The sequence below is a fragment of the Ruditapes philippinarum genome, unplaced genomic scaffold, assembly GCF_026571515.1.
Source record: "Ruditapes philippinarum isolate M1 unplaced genomic scaffold, ASM2657151v2 ctg9021_1_1_1_1, whole genome shotgun sequence".
Classification (NCBI taxonomy): Eukaryota; Metazoa; Mollusca; class Bivalvia; order Venerida; family Veneridae; genus Ruditapes; species Ruditapes philippinarum.
In genome coordinates, this window is record NW_026865529.1 from 17,971 (window position 1) to 32,776 (window position 14,806).

Here is a 14,806-nt window from a genome sequence, read left to right on the forward strand (position 1 = left end):
ATATGCATATGTCTATAAACTAAACGGAGAACATATTAAGAAGAAAGAATAAATAAAGATGTTAACTACAATGTAAGCTATTCACAAGGACCTTTGATTGTCTTACTGTCAAAATATATTATTTGATTTTCATTACAGCTGGTATCAGGTCTGTGATTATGCTTTGGCCAGAAAAGACGGCGGTTTCTCTTCAGTTACTTCATGTTGGGTATGGAATCGGTGCATTACTGGTCCCCCTAGTTGTAAATCCATTTCTTGCTGTCGTACAATTTCCAAAACAGAAAAGCCCCAACAAGAATAAGGAAGATTTCAAGGTTATTAAAGGAACACGAGTCCATATTGCATATATTGCTATAGGAATTGCAACAATGTTACTGTCTCTGGCATTTTACCGTTTTCATTTTAACCGTTACTTTTGCAAAGGATATAAAAGAGTTAAAACTTCATCAGAGTCTTCATCCAAGAAATTAACATTCAAAGAAATGATTAATCCTGCTACATATTCTAATGGACAGTTTTGTTATGGTGTTTATATCCTCACTGTTTTGTTTCTATATTATTTTACGCTGGTAGGTGGTATGGAGATGTTTGGACAGTTTGTTCGATCTTTTAGTGTCACAGTTTTTAGGTTTTCAAAGTCAGAAGCGTCCTATCTAAATATGACCTTTTGGCTGGGACTTACGATTGGAAGACTTGTGGGATCAGTGCTTTCTAGTTATATGCCAATAAGAAAGCTGTTTTTATTTCAAGTTTTTATGCACCTTATGTCATCTTCAATGTTAAATATGTACGCGTCTCTACGTCCTTCACTGTTATGGTATTGTACAGCGTTTGAAGGATTCCTGATATCACCTCTATATCCAAGCGGTATTGCATATGGAAATACTCTAATCGAAATAAGCGGAATGTGCTTAATGATTATACAGTTTGCTGGAAGTTTTGGAGACTTGAGTTTTATATGGATCGGTGGAAAACTGTACGATTTGTATGGACCTAAATCAGTTTTGTATATTCTACAGTTAGTAGGAATAGTTTTAATTTTCAGTGCCGGATTCCTTAGAATCGGGGAGCGTTGTAAAAAAGTAAAGGAAATGGAATTAGTCGTAAACACATAAAACATTTGAACATCATTTTATTTTCAATTTTATCTAAGTATGAATATTATATACCAAATACAAATAGTTCAAAAATATATGTTAAACAAGTGATTATCCCCAAATTAAAGCCAGCAAATGCACTAAATGATAACTGTGTAGGAAATATGTAACGAACAGAAAGTATCAAAGATATTCACTTTAAACTTTTAGTACTTGTTCTCTATCACATTTGAAATGCATTTGTAGGGGAGGGGGAGGGGTACCTGAAAGATCTACTTATTTCTTTCATGTAGCGGAGTGTTATTTAGCATGTTTAGAGCTGAATTTAATCTGATTGTGAGCAAACCTTTAACCTAATTCAATATATATATTAGTGATGAGAATCTATAGGCCTATTGTATGCGACAGATGGACACTATAAACAATTATTGATCTGGTTGTCTACCTTACAAGTAAAACTTTCATATGATGTGTATTATCAAATTACATGTAATGTTTTATAACGTGGGAATTGTCATGTACTTAAATGATTTTAGAAACACGCCCGGCAAACTGTCGCTCCACTTCAAAATTGTGGTGTACGGAAAAACGAGCGAACGACATTTCCGAGACCCAGCGGAAGGCCGATTTAAATCGCTAATTGTAAGTAATGTTTATGTTTTTGTCTTGTAATTCATTTAAGTTGTATTTTTTTTTTCGAAAAAAAAACACGAAATATGGGATTGTTCAAGGCTTCCAATGATCTTAGCTGTTACAAAAAGAAAATTAAATTAAACCTGCCTGACGAAATGAACGACGATTTGTTGAATATCGAACTTTCAAAAATGGAAACGCTCTACACTTCGGATTTCTTGAAACAGTGTTTTAGACAAATATCAACACGTAACAAGAACAAGTCTTTTGTGCAAAATAAACTTCTCCTGCTTGATTTCTTAAATTCTTATATGGATTTCTTTCGGAAAGTAGTGGAGCCAAAGGGCAAGAGATGGAGCGAAAGGTCGGTTGTTGCATGAGCGCAAGGCGACATTTAGTTGGCTTAAAGAGCGTTGTTTATTATTTTCTAAAAAAAATCTTTCAAAGTTAAACTAGGCGTACTATAATATGAAGCCCGAGAAATATGATAATATAATAATTTACTTATACTATAACTAGGTCTATTAATTATTGATAATTGTAGTTCGTACACCGACTGCTGCCTTTTTATTTCGTTTGTTTTGTTCATAGATACTCTGTGAATAAACAAACAGAATTTTACAGATACTTCTTTTATCCGAAAACAAGATTTGTACTGAAAATATGCATTGCTTGATGATAAAAGTAAAATGTTCTATTTACACTTTGAAGGGATAATAATGAACTAAACAACAATGCAAAACAAGAGAGAATAAGTATCTTGAAACATAACTGAAACACCAGTTATATCCTTTAGAACGACTGACACTTTGTGAACCATTTTCATAGAGATTCCCCACTTTACAAAAGTCTTTCAATTTTATAAAAACGTGGCTTATTTGTGTTAAACCTGAACGTGTACGTTAGAGCAAATGATTGCAGAAAGTCATAGTAAAATGAACTCTTCTTAGTTGAATGGTAGTAGTGATCCATTTAATGTGTCCCGTGTATTTCATAATTTTGTCTCTGTTCTGCAGTTTGAATATCTAACTTTTCGAGAAACATAACATTTTGGCAAGAACAATCGCCTTACACGCACCTCCTCGGAAAAATTTGTTCGCGGTAGAACCGAAAATATTCGACTTTGTCGAATTTACACGGACACGTGTTTTTAAATTTACATAGCCATGTCAAAAATCATGATATTATGCCACGCATATGATTCAATATTGAGACCACATCCGAGTTTGGAACATAAATATGGAATCTGCGGCAGCCATAGGTGACACCCTGCCGATAATATTTATTACTCAAAGGTTATAAGGATATCACGCTTTTTAGTTGTTTTAAAAGGCACTCAACACTTGATCATGTCTATTTTACATTCCATAGCTTTATATAAAATTTTAGAGACTATACTCTCCTCCTCATACGCCAGATTAATATCGCCTTGCGCTCAACATCAAACCTTTGGCTCCATCTCTTGCCCTTGGGCTCCACTGCTTTCAAAAAGTATCGATATACAGATTTTAGAAATCCACCAGAAGTCTATATGTTGCACGAAGGACAAGTTCTTATTACGGGTTGATATTTTTCTAATACACTTTTAAAAAATCCGAAAGGTAGAGAGAGCATTTAATGCCTTTGAAGTTCAGTATTCTACAAATTCACTTTGTCAGGGAAAAAAGATTCTACCGGGGTATATATAATTTTCTTTTTGTAACAGCTTAGATCATTAGAAGCCTACGGAACTACATTTTTCGTTTTTCTAAAAAATATAACTTAAATGAACTAGAAGTCAAAAACATAAACAACACTTACAATTAGCGGTTTACTCTATTACGGAAATGCAGTTCGCTGTTTTTCCGTACATCGGAGCGACAGAAAGATTTGTAACGACTTGCCTTTAATACATGTAGACATAACGATGTTATCTACATAGATGTAGGTCACGGTCCACGGTGTATAACGTGTAGTTTTATTCGGCTTTATTATGTACATTAATAGTTATGTGTTTTTCTTTGTAAGAGGAAATAATGGATAAAAATAAGAAGAGGTACCATATTTCTACATTAAATTATTACTTTTATCAGATGAGTTAACGTATTTATGTTTGTAGCAACAGTTAAATTTTATATGAATCATTTATTTTCCTTAAGTTTAAGAGCAGAGCAATGTATACATTAGATACGAATATTCCATGCAGGATCAATCGATCGTAATCATTATATATATATATATATATATATATATATATATATATATATATATATATATATATATATATATATATATATATATATATATATATATATATATATATATATATATATATAAGCAAAAACGCTATTTAAATTTGCCGTAGCTTTCGGCCTTGCGGCCTTTCTTCAGCAGCATTTATTTCACATACAAATATATCAAACAAAACAATGGAAGTGACGTAACGTCAATGAACGACGCCCGCCGTGGCGTTGGTTGCCGTCTGCCGCGTTATTCTTTTGTATTAATCCATACGGTCTATAGGTTCTTAATTTATTTTTCCACAAATTTCTATTGTTTTTCTGTATTGGTCATTCCCGTATAGCTTTTTCCAGCCCCATTATCGAAAAATCTTTAACTGTGTGGTGGTCATTTCGGTGTAAAAATGCGCCGCTAACGGATCGTTGTACTTGGTTCGTATTCTGGATCAAATTTAGAAGGTGTCTTTTGTACAACGTGTATCCCCTGTTTCTCCAACATAAATATAACGTTCGCAACGCTTACAATAAACTGCCATACACAACATTCGTAGATTTGCACGTGATCTGATTTCGAACCTTATACGAAGGCCCTGTTCACACCAATGAATGTGTCTGCTTCAATAACGTACGGACAAAATCGCACACTTTTTGGATCTGCAATGGGAAGCACAGGAATTCGGCTTGTTGAAAAAATAGTTTATTGTGTTTTCTTATGAACGAGAATGTCTTGTAGATTATTATCTCTTCTAAATGCCGCATTGGTGGATTTCGGGAATATTTCCTTCATTCTATCTGAGGTGTGTAATTCAGGTAGGTGTTTTCGTACTATTTGGTCCTACATTCGGGAGCGCTCTGGAAAAATGTCAGTTACCAAGGGGAATTCTTTCAGTGGTTTTCTTTTATCTTCATTTATACTGTAATAGGTCACTTTTTTCTTACTATCTACTTTATTTAATTCTGTTTCAATTTATGTCGGCTTCATAGCCTCGGGTTTCTGTAACTGAGTTTTAAATTATTTTCTCTATGTTTTTGTAAGTCGATTCATTAGTACATATTCGCTTTAGCACGGAGGGCAAAGTCCATTTATGGTAATTGATTTTTTTTTGTCGATTCCGGATGAGACGAATTTTTATGCAAGTACCAGGTTGTTTTATCTGTGGGTTTAGTGTATAGGTCCTGTTATTAAAATGCCCATTCTGAATCTTCGTCATTAAACGGTCGAGAAACTCAAGCTTTTCAGTGAATATCTTAAATTCTAATTTTTTATTCTGTGGATGAAGGTTTTCCCCCAAGAGCCATGGAATGTTTTTAACGACTCGTGATACCGTGAGTCCAAAAAGCGGCCCCAAACGTCAGTTCAACATACCGGAAATAACTCAAGCGGAAGTTTATCTGTTATCGTCAATCAGCTGTGATTCCCATGATCCAAGATATTGTAGATGCGTAGATGCGTAATTCATCCCTAATCGTGGGCCAATCGCTGTTCCTTCTGTCTGCGTAAATTTTCTTCCATCAAATGAATAGTGTTATTTTCAAGGACAGTGTCCATCATATTAAGAAACATCTTCTGTGGGTATGTTAGGGTTGGCACGTTGATTTAATGCCACGTGCAAACCGCATCTCGTGCCTCTGCCCGTGGGACACTTGGGTACAGAGCTTTCACGTCTAAACAGAAAAAGAATTGTTCCTACCGGAAGTGGTTGTTTAATATTCTCTAATTTTCTTAAGAAATCAGTATGTGTCTTTAATATATGAAGGGAAGTGATGTCACATGGGCGCGTAGCTCATTTCTTACTATTTCTGCCATTTTCTCCGTAGGATTGATTTTCCCCATTTACTATTGTTCTCAATGGCACCCCTGTTTTTATGCAGTTTCGGAATACCTTTGCAGTTTACCCGATGTACCACCAGACGACGTCAAATATCCTTTTTTTAAATCTTTTGAAATTGATCCTTTCTTGCACATATCAATCTGCCATCTTTTTCACTTTGGTTTTCAATAGTTTTCGTTCTATCTTCGTTCACCTCCCATATAAGGGGCATTGTCAGTCATCTCGGCCTGAAGTTTACCTCTGTAGTCCTCTGTATCCATAACAACGATACCAGACCCCCTTATCCGCCGGACGTATAACTAAAGTATCATTATTTAAGAGCTCTTTTCATTGCTTTGAGTCTTCAGTTCTTGTAATATTTTGTGCCAACCCTACAATACCAACAGAAAGATGTTCTTAATATGAATGGACACTGTCCTTGAAATAACACTATTTCATTTGATGGAAAGAAAATTTACGCAGACAGAGAAGAAACAGCGATTGGCTCACGAATTAGGGGGATGAATTACGGCATCTACTAATATCTTGGATCATGGGAATCCACAGCTGATGACGATAACAGATAAACTTCCGCTTGAAGTATTTCCGGTATGTTGATGACGTTTGGGGCCTTTGGACTCACGGTATCGAGTCGTTAAAACATTCCAATGAGCTTGGGAATCAAAACCTTCATCCAAGAAAAAAATTAGAATTAAGATATTCAGCTTGAAAAGCTTGAGTTTCTCGACGTAATGACGAAGATTCAGAATGGCTATTTTAATAACAGACCTATACCACTAAACCCACAGATAAACACCTGTTACTTGCATAAAAAATTCGTCTCATCCGGAAATCGACAAAAAAATTCAATAACCATATGGACTTGCCTCCGTGCCTAAGCGGAATAGTACTAAAAGAATCGACTTACAAACAACATAGAGAAAATATTAAAACTCAGTTACAGAAACGAGGCTATGAAGATCGACATATTGAAACAGAATGTTAAATAAAGTAGATAGTAAGAAAAGAAGGTGACCTATTACAGTATAATGAAGATTAAAGAAAACATGAAAGAATCCCCTTTTGTACTGACATTTTCCAGAGCGCTCCCGAAATAATGTAGGACAAATCAAGTACGAAAAAACACCTACCTGGGAATTACACCCTCAGATAGAATGAAGGAAATATTCCCGAATCCACCAATTGCGGCATTTTAGAAAGATAATAAATCTAACAAGACATTCTCGTTTCATAAGAAACACAATAAACTATTTTTCAAACAGCCGAATTCCTGTGCTCCTTGCAGATCCAAAAAGTGTGCGATTTGTCCGTAAGTTATTGAAGCAGAACACATTCATTTTGGTGTGAACGGGGCTCGTATAAGGTTCGAAATCAGATCCATAGACGTGCAAATCTACGATGGTTGTTGTAATGCAGTTTATTGTAAGGCGTTGCGAGTAAACGTTATATTTTATGTTGGGAGAAACAGGGGGAACGGTTGTACCCAAAAGACACCTTCATAAAATTTATTTAAACCAAGTACAACGATCCAGGCGGCGCATTTTTTACACGAATGACCACACAAGTTAAAGATTTTTCGATAATGGGGCTGGAAAAGCTATACGGGAATGACCAATACAGAAAAACAATAGAAAATTTGTGGAAAAATAAATTTAAGAACCTATAGACCTCCGTATGGAGTTAATACAAAAGAATAAACGCGGCAGACGGCAACGCAACGCCACGGCGGGCGTCGTTCATTGACGTACGTCACTTCCATTGTTTTGTTTTGATATATTTGTATGTGAAATAAATGCTGCTGAAGAAGCCGCAAGGCGAAAAGCTACGGCAAATTTAAATAGCGTTTTTGCTTATATACGGCAAGTTAGAGCTTATACTTTATAATATATATAATAAATATATATATATATATATATATATATATATATATATATATATATATATATATATATTATATATATATATATATATATATATTATAGAATAGCGGGAAAAAAAGAATGAAGTGATGCCTTTTCCAGTTTACATTGCAAAATTGTTTTATTAACAAAACTGTTAAAAAATAATTGAACGAGAAATATCAACCGGTTTCACCCGTTAAAGGGATCTTCAAGATAATGACGTTAATAACGTCGCTTGGTAACGACGTCAAAACAATGTAAAGGGATGTTACTCTTATAACGTTTTAAAGGGACATAATAATAAGCTATAATATTATTTTTATATATATATCAAAGTTATTTTGAATTCAATTCTGGTTAAAGAACGTTTATTAAAAACAGTTTCTTTCATTCTTCTTTGAATGTGTCTGGTTCTCGCATTTTATAGATTGGCATTATATTAAACTTTGGGAGTGATGTCTTTTGCGCAAATGGCAATGTGTCGACTGACTGGTAATAATGCATTGTCTGGAGTTTCGTATATGTTTGGTTGTGAATGTTACTCGATTTCTTAAATTTGAAGTTTCTCCAATATAATCTTTGGAACAACCATTACATTTCAATGCATAAATTACATTTCTAATTTATGCATTGAAATGTAATGGTTGTTCCAAAGATTATATTGGAGAAACTTCAAATTTAAGAAATCGAGTAACATTACACAACCAACATATACGAAATCCAGACAATGCATTATTACCAGTCAGTCGACACATTGCCATTTGCGCAAAAGACATCACTCCAAAGTTTAATATAATGCCAATCCTATAAAATGCGAGAACCAGACACATTCAAAAGAAGAATGAAAGAAACTGTTTTAAATAAACGTTCTTAAACCAGAATTGAATTCAAAATACTTTGATATATATATAACAATAATATTATAGCTTATTATTATGTCCCTTTTAAAAACGTTATAGAGAGTAACGTCCTTTTACACTGTTTTGACGTCGTTACCAAGCGACGTTATTAACGTCATTATCTTGAAGATCCCTTTAACGGGTTTGAAACCGGTTGATATTTCTCTTCAAATATTTATTACAGTTTTGTTAATAACAATTGCAATGTAAACTGGAAAAGGCATCACTTCATTCTTTTTTTTACCCGCTATTTTTACCGTATTGTTTTAAACTTTACATTTTGGATATATATATATATATATATATATATAATATATATATATATATATATATATATATATATATATATATATATATATATATATATATATATATATATATATATATATATAATATAGTAATACATACATGTATATATTATAAACAGAGAGATGTTATAATTAAAGGGTCAACTCGTCCGTTTAGGCACAATTGTAGCTTTCGCTATCGAGTACTGATCCCGGACATGTCACTAGGCATGCCCTTAAAGGTTTGAAGCACAGAGCGGTAATAATTTACCTCTGTGCAATTTCCACAATAGATTTTTTCCAACCGAAAAAAGTAAGTTTATTCACAGCGGCTAATGAGACATAGATCAAATATACATACAGTAGTCTGTGACAATGGCGAATGAAACAGCCCTGATGTTAAGCAAAGATTCTGCCTTTCAAGCCGTCACTAGGGGCTCACGCAAACTAGTATTATTCCTTGCCGACGCTACCTAATTTGTAAGGCCACTCCCTTCGGAATCAGTCAAGACATGAGCAGGTGATCAGCAGTCTTCATCATCCGCCGTCTCGAGTTCTTTAAATCTTCTGTCCATGTCTTGTGTCTCTCAACATCATAGAAGTACCGAGAGGAAGAGTGTGTGTAAATTAAACAAGTGCTTATCTAAATGCATAATGTGAGCCATTAATGATGAAATCAGACAGCTGCTTCACTGGTGTGACAAAGCAACAAATCTAAATTACTTCTATGTGATTTATGTTTAGGTTCTCTTTTCCTTTTGATCAATGCTTCACAATTGATTTAAAACTTAAATATATTGAATATGATGTGGAAAGGGAGTTATGAAAATGGTTTGTTGTTAAAGTACTTTTTGAGAAATAAAGATCAAAACAACAGATTTGTTAGACTAAAATTTTAAACTTCATCATCATATAGATGATACCGCAGTTTGACAAATTCATATGTTAGTTCAATTATATGAAATGTAAAAAAGAAAATAGTCATTAGATAAATTGCTACATTTTAAGCTGGATTTCATATGCTGGTAGTAAATTAGTGATATTATTATGACTTAAATGTATCCGTATTATTAGAAATGTTTATCTGATTCACTTTTTTGCAATTTTACTTTAGAATGTTGTCAGCTACTTAAAAGGATGAGATACTGGTGATAAAGCATTGGGAGAAACTTTTCAAAATGGTGTCTGAGTCGGTGTGTAAAGTGTTTATGTTATTTCTCGTGTGGGTATCTATGGTAAGTAAAGATTTGACTGTATTCATCTATATGGTCATATAACTTTGTGGTTAACATGTTTAGTCAATAAACTACAAAAGAAAACAACAGCAACATGCAGGATGGCTTTTGTAAAATTATTTCTCTATATAATGTTTAAAACTTATTGATCTTAAATTATTTCTCTAAATTTAGTCACAATTTTTTTATAAGCGAACTATATAGAATTTATTTGAGAAAATTATGTCAAAACTATTTTCAGGGACTGTACCAAGAAATCCCTGGACCTACATTGGTTGACATCAAACTTATTTTCAATGCTACGTATGAAGAGGTATCTCGTTCTGTAAGTGGGCGTGGCGCTGGTGGATTTTGTGGTGCTTTCATTGGTGGATTTCTTGTAGAGAGATTTGGCCACTCCTTAGACCTATTAATAGCCGTATCCGAGACGCTTGCTGCGTTGGTTGTAATGTTTATTCCATATTCACACAACGTGAATACCATATGGTTCCATTATTTCTGTATGGGGATATGTGGTGTTACTATAAATATTGGTAATTAATGTTTACTTTTCTGAAAACGATACTCTATTTTAAATTTCAAATTATCATTGATTATAAATTTGTTTAGCACATACTAGTGCCACTTGAAACGGTATTTCAGTGTGTATTTTTAACGTTATGTCACTTGTGCTAAGACGCACTAAATATTAGCGTTTCGAAGTGGTTCATTTTTACCGCAAACAGTTCCTATTTTGGATATGTGATATATAGAATATTATATTCGTGTAGCTTCGTTACTAAATTTATTGAATTCGTTGAGAAAGAATATTATGTAATATGATTTTATTCAACTCGTTCAAAAAAATTTAGTATTGAACTCTGAAATATATCGCAGATATTAACTTTTACTACAATATTGCATTTTAAACCTTCGGAAGGGCGTCGGTATGCGTTATAACAAATGATATAATAAATGAGGTGATAAAGAGTTAAAAATCAACGGGGAAGGTGAACATTCTACCGAAATACCAATTTGCCTGTAAATTCGGTTCGGTCTCATGGAAATGTACAATTTGTATGTCGTAAGACTGCCTTTGCGATAATTTTTGATATTGGCATCTAATGGTCATAACTTCTTACTTTCTTATTGTATACCTGAGTGTTGAAAATTGTGTTAATATTAAGCCTTTTAAGCATGCTTTTATTGCTGCATGTACAATGATTTCTAGTAGGTCAGTTTGTTTCAAATATGCTGGATATACGTATTTTCATTTTTATTTCAGCTGGTGTCCGATCCGTTATTAATTTGTTTCCAGAAAAGACTGCTGTGTGTCTTCAGTTACTGCACGTGGGGTATGGTGTTGGTGCTCTTTTGGTTCCAGTTTTAGTTAATCCATTTTTAGCTGTTATAAAAACACCAGCATTAAAATCCGGGAACCATGCCGATTTGGAATCGATTCAAGTGATAAGGGAAACCCATGTTCATAGTGCATTTGTAGGAATTGGGTTAGGGACACTTTTGTTATCAACTGTATTCTATCGCTATCAGTGCAATAAAGATAGAAGTACCATCTATAAACAAGTACTGACAGATAACGAAGAAACTGGAAATATAAACGTTTCCACTGACAAAATAAAACATATTGATCGTAACTCAGATGAAAAACTAAGTTACAAAATATGTATTTTAATTGTACTGTTTGTTTATTACGTTATAATGGTTGGAGGCGAGGAAGTATTCGGTCAGTTCGTTAGGACATTTTCTTTAGACGTATTCAATTTTACAAAAACTCAAGCTTCTTTTTTAAACATGACTTTTTGGCTTGGATTGACATTAGGTCGGTTATTTGGGTCATTAATGGCAAATTACATTCATATAAGAAGATTATTTATGATTCAAGTTGTTTTCCATGCATTTTCAACCACACTTTTATATTTATATGCATCAAGTAGTTCATCAATGTTATGGTTTAGTACAGTAACTGAAGGATTTTTGATATCACCATTATATCCAAGTGGCATAGCTTATGGTAACACTCTTCTAGATCTAAGTGGTTTTTGTTTAATGGTTATTCAGTTAGCTAGTAGTTTAGGTGATTTAAGCTTTATTTGGTTGGCTGGAAAGATGTACGATTCTTATGGTCCAACATCTCTTTTGTTTGGTCTACAAATTATAGGAATTTCTTTGGTATTTTGTATTTTAGTATTTAAAGTTTCTGAACGCTTTAAGAAAAAGGAAGTAATCCATATTTCTGTAAAAAGTTGATATTTATATGTAGTTTTTCAATCTGATATTTTTATGTGTGTTTCATTTCTTATATAAAATGTTTAATCTATTTAATATTTGTTTGCTTGTTACAATATGCAAAATATAGTTACATATTAACTTCAATAAGTTTCAAACGTTTCAAATGTTATACAAAATATACGTGTTAATATTGGGATAACTATCAAAAAGTAGTTCAAATATATACTGTAATGTAATATCGAATTATACAATTTTACACCGACAATTGTCACCATCTCGTCCAATAAAAAGTAAATCGATGGGCATGCCATGGTTGGCATACATGTAGATATCATTTTCGTATGATATTAGGAATAATACATATTATTGCTTCAGTTATACAAAAAACGTTTAGCTATATAATGAATATGTTTCTGATTGAACTGCATCGCTCACTGGCTTTAAATGTGACTACATGAGTAGAGTAAAGAATTATATCAAATATATGAGTCTAGAAACGATTAAAAACATCAAATAAAGTCAAATAATTCATACACACATTGAACATTCTTCCGCAAATGTCGTTTATCAACTACACAGAACTTAACAATAACACGTTGACTGCCCAAGTTCGCGAAGGTAAAACAAAGTTAATGAAATTAACATTTTCTATGAAGATCTAGCTAGAGTTACTTAGTAAGTGACTTACACTTACAGATGACCGAGACATGTCATGTATGAAGTTTCACGTGATTATCTTAAGTGTTAAGAGGAGGAAGTGGTACGCAAAATATTGTCGAAGCAGAAATATTTCTAAAGAGGTATGATTGAGTAACGTAATGCCAGCACATTGTAAGGTACATAAATCCTATATAACAAGTCTAAGCCGGCGCTAGGTGCTGTGGAAGATGTTACTTTTTATTATCGTACATGCGTAGATCCATGATGAAACAGTGTCTCCAATTTTGTCATTTAGATACCACATAAGCATTTGCAATAGACGACAGGTATAACTTGGAATAATCAGCATAACTAGTCGTCAATTCAGCACGCTTGAATAGTCATTCTATAGCTAAACCGACTGCCTTGTCCGTCCGCTTACACACCTTTTGCCACTATTAATTAAACAGGTTTATAGTGTGAAAGATATGACGGTCACTTGTGTGTGGAGGTTGTTGTTTGTTTGTTTTGTTGTTTTTTTCTTTTTGGTGGATGTGTTATTAGGGACAAGATAACAAGATTATTATGTATATGCTATCGTTTTGATGCTATGGAAATGGCATACAAGGAGACTCTAATATTTCACAAAAAGACTGCAATTTGTTTTTAAAATACGTAAATACGTACATGATTGTTAAAACATTTAAAATTGATATAAGATATTATAAAACTGAATCTTCAAACTCCAAATACAAGTAAAACATGCACGTCGCAACAGAACGACAATTAAATCACAAATACGACTGGTGATACATGTTGCAGTTCGTCATAGTGGCATGACGCTTAATCACTGACGCGGCGGCAAGAAAAGGATTTTTTATGATTGCTCGCAACGGCAAGAAATGGAAAGTTGCAAGCAAGGCGCAAAATGACAATATACATAATTGTAAATGTGTTTTGTCGTTAGTGAATATCGCTCTTCTTGTTGATATTTCCTTTAATAATTTACTTGTTTCACGGCGAAAGTGAAAGCAATGTTGCTGTTGTCGTCTAGCGGCATGGTAGCTGTAGTAGGGTACCTTAGCCAGACTAAGAGATTCCCGCTTGATTTCATTTAGCCCACTGCGGGTAATCTGATGTAGCTGCAAAATATATTGCTCCTATAAGGGACGCTAATATTGTTGCCGGTGCTACAGTGAAAAAAGTTATCTTGTCTACCGAATTGCTGACATCTTTCCATGACATGACTCGTTCTTGTCGTACACTTCCCTCTGAAAGGAATTCATCCTCAAGTGATTTGTCTCTTTTATTCGACGCTGAAGACAAACCATTGCCTGTCTCCAACTCCTTGGAATCAGATTTTGACGAATGATCCTCCTTTTTATTTTCATTTTTCGAACCATCCGGAATCACTGATCCTTTTCTTTCAAATTTTGACACAAAGAATACAAGATTTTGTTGGGTTTGTCCGATAGGTTGTCCCTCTGTCCGGTGATGATATAAGTTCAAGCTGTATATGTTTATAATATTAACAAGAAAGGCAATACACACTAAGATAGCTATATAGATACACGTGTATGGTAGAGGGTCCGATATTTTTGGAACTTCATCCATGATAGCCATCATAAAAACTACAATTGACAACATAATTGTAACGGCAAATCCAATTCGCTCTCCAGATTCACATGGTATAAGAAACACGAACAATCCAAGAAAGCAAACACAGTACAAAGGTATTATTACTGTAAGCAAGTAAAATGCGAATTGGCGCCGGACCTTCACAGTATAAATGATATCCCTACCAGCACTTACAAACTGATTTTTGTAGGATACAG

General features: G+C 33.7%; 1 protein-coding gene across 2 annotated transcripts in view; it reads left to right on the forward strand.

Annotated features, from left to right (window-relative positions):
* LOC132729445 (sodium-dependent glucose transporter 1-like) overlaps window positions 1–14,806 on the forward strand; it is a 35,691-nt gene that overhangs the window by 2,046 nt on the left and 18,839 nt on the right. The window contains exons 3-6 of one of the 2 annotated variants that reach the window (XM_060715210.1): window positions 139–3,765; window positions 9,983–10,103; window positions 10,345–10,636; window positions 11,368–12,425. The exons of the other annotated variant lie outside the window; for it this stretch is intronic. Coding sequence (XP_060571193.1) covers window positions 139–1,115 — 977 coding nt within the window. The 3' untranslated portion in view covers window positions 1,116–3,765; window positions 9,983–10,103; window positions 10,345–10,636; window positions 11,368–12,425. Of the gene's footprint in view, window positions 1–138; window positions 3,766–9,982; window positions 10,104–10,344; window positions 10,637–11,367; window positions 12,426–14,806 lie in introns of those variants that run through there. 2 annotated transcript variants of the gene reach the window in all.